The sequence below is a fragment of the Habropoda laboriosa genome, unplaced genomic scaffold (assembly GCF_001263275.1).
Source record: "Habropoda laboriosa isolate 0110345459 unplaced genomic scaffold, ASM126327v1 scaffold46, whole genome shotgun sequence".
Classification (NCBI taxonomy): Eukaryota; Metazoa; Arthropoda; class Insecta; order Hymenoptera; family Apidae; genus Habropoda; species Habropoda laboriosa.
Window position 1 is genome coordinate 407,776 of NW_017100145.1, and position 2,834 is coordinate 410,609.

General features: G+C 23.0%; 2 protein-coding genes across 2 annotated transcripts; both read left to right on the forward strand.

The window, feature by feature from the left end:
• The first annotated feature begins 314 nt into the window (after positions 1-314).
• LOC108574186 (trafficking protein particle complex subunit 3) lies at positions 315-716 on the forward strand. The gene has a single exon (XM_017936725.1). It carries the CDS (start codon positions 315-317, stop codon positions 714-716), a length of 402 nt encoding a protein of 133 aa, XP_017792214.1.
• LOC108574196 (E3 ubiquitin-protein ligase RNF180-like) lies at positions 674-1,747 on the forward strand. Its single transcript, XM_017936735.1, has 3 exons — positions 674-736; positions 1,222-1,410; positions 1,589-1,747. The coding sequence occupies exons 1-3, from the start codon at positions 725-727 to the stop codon at positions 1,745-1,747; spliced, it is 360 nt and encodes a 119-aa protein (XP_017792224.1). The 5' UTR covers positions 674-724.
• Positions 1,748-2,834: the final 1,087 nt, after the last annotated feature.

Sequence of the window (2,834 nt, forward strand, 5' to 3'; positions counted from 1 at the left end):
AAAGTAGTAAGTACAATATTGTTTCATATTGTTAATTTTTACAAAATATTTGTACCATGTATCGTTAAATTATATTATATTATCATATGCTTAGTAAAAAATGTATGTCAAATTGTAAGTGAGGTTAAAAATAGTGTTTATGTTTTACTTTATAATTTCATTAAATTGTAATAATTTGTTACATAGAATGAAAGTTTATATATAATAATAAATTGCAGAATTCTGAATTATTTACTTTGACATACGGAGCATTGGTAGCCCAATTATTAAAAGATTATGAAAATGTAGAAGATGTAAATAAACAGTTGGAAAGAATGGGCTACAATATGGGAATTCGTTTAATAGAAGACTTTTTAGCACGTACTGGATCCGGTCGATGTTACGATTTTCGAGATACAGCCGAGAAAATACAAACTGGTTTTAAGATATTTTTGGGAATAACACCAACGATAACAAATTGGAGTGCTGCTGGTGATGAATTTTCTTTATGTTTTGAAACAAATCCATTGACAGAATTTGTTGAATTACCAGATCATTGTTTAAATCTAAAATATTGTAACATTTTAATTGGAGTATTAAGGGGAGCTTGTGAAATGGTACAGATGGAAATTGCTTGTTGGTTTGTGCAAGATCAACTTAAAAATGATAATGTAACTGAATTACGCGTTAAGTTTATTAAAAGATTAGAAGATGCTATCCCAGCAGGTGAAGATTAAATAATTTTATGTTATTAAAGGTATGTATACAGGTAACTACAATAATTTATATAGAACATCTGAGAGAATACCTTGTATAGTATTATGTATTTCTGAAACACATGATTGAATAGAACTATATAATCAGTTTTTTGTGATATTATATGAAAATATACATTTTTTCATACTAATTATAAATATATACAAAAAGTAAAACTTTTTTTCTATATAATTCTTTTAATCAAACTATTTTACTCAATAATAAATTCGTGTTTAATTATAACAGTAGCTAAACGTGGTTAAGTTAATAAATGTGAATTCTGCATTACATTTTATACATTTATGTAGATATTATTTTCATGTTAATTTTTAATATATATTTGTACTTCTTTAGTATACATATAACATTTCTTCATAATTTATATTTTCTTTCCTTTTACGCGTTGATAACCTCTAAACTTTAATTTATACTGCTTTTTTCTAATAAATGTGTTTACAATATATCATTTACAATAATTTTTCATAGGCAATGGAAGTGAAATGTAAACATTGCAGAAAGGACCTGTTCAATAAACTATTTATTCAATTATTAACATCTCATGGTGAAGTTAAGAAAAATAATATGGATGTAGGATGCGGAGTAAACGATCCTAAATGTTGTTCATATATGTCAATGGAAAAATTACCTGAATGGATTGAACATGCTATAACTCAAGTAATGTTTCTTGTAACATTATATAATTAACAATTAAACATTGTCATATGTAATTATGAATATCATAAGAAATATTTAATATTGTATGGTAAATAAATATTACATCAATGAAAATAAAAAATATAAATTCGAAAACTCGTATCTAAGACCTATATAAGACAATATGTATTTTTTACAGGAATCCTGGACAAAGGGTAGGCTTCATTGCCCAAATTGTAATAATCGTATAGGTTCATTTAATTTTGTAAATGAATTAAAGTGTAATTGTAATGAATTTATAACACCCCCAATCAGGATAACTAATAGTAAAGTAGACATTTTGTTTGATTCTAAATAAAACAATTTTGTTATTCGATGATAATTATAAAATCTTAAACTCAAAACACTATAAATAATAAAACTGCAAAATTCAATAAATTATTTACAAATATAAAGTATAATTTGAAGTACTAATTAAATGACTCAAAAATAAAAGTTTCTATAATAAAATGGTATAATTACAATTATAATTAACATGTTTATTATGTTTCTATTGTATTAAACAGAAATTATCATTGATATATGTTTGTTTATTTGATATTATATTACATTTTTATATGTTTATTTCATGTATTGCATAAGAATAGTATTAGATGTTTCAATTTATGCATATGTATCTATATACATACATATATATAGTAGTAATTTAATAATGACTGTAGCTTAGTAGTTTTCATTTCAACAGTGTATGTAAAGCAGATTATCTTTTTTTCTTATCAATGTATAAATTGTTAGCAATTTTTATTTGGCTTACTTAGAATATTTACTTTAAACATTCTTTATTGCATATGTAAACATAAGATTATTGTATCAACAAGTAATATTTACTTTACACTTATATTTAACAATTAAATATTTTTCAACGTGTATATGTGTATATATAGAAATATATATACACGTGCATTTAAGTGAATATAAACACTAATTGTATACATCTTATATACAGAATAATTACTACTTTATGTTACAATACAATTTATAAATTATATCATATACATATTTCTTACTTAAAGTATTTACAATCAATGACTAATGCATAGCATTAAAATGATTTGAATTGATTGCTATGAGTTCATAACAAAGTGAAAAAATAAGTTAGACCATACAACATGTGTTTAATATAAACTGTAAAATTTATTTTTTCTATATGCGGCACGTTACTTTAAAATAAATTTATCATTTGTTCACTGAACTTATTTCTTCAATTCTTTTGCTATTGCAATTTATAGTTACTCTTATAAAATACATATGTGCATTATATTTAACATAATACAGATAGCACAACAATAGTAAAACACATAATAATTTATAGTATCAGTAAATAATGTTACTAATATAACAATAAACAAAACATTAATTATAGATAATATTAACAGGTACTGTCT

Excerpts from the sequence above, each read along its gene's own strand:
- LOC108574196 (XM_017936735.1), top strand. Across the intron at positions 1,411-1,588 it reads TTGAACATGCTATAACTCAA|GAATCCTGGACAAAGGGTAG; the intron begins GTAATGTTTCTT and ends TATTTTTTACAG.
- LOC108574186 (XM_017936725.1), top strand. The coding sequence starts at position 315 with ATGGGCTACAATATGGGAATTCGTTTAATAGAAGACTTTTTAGCACGT.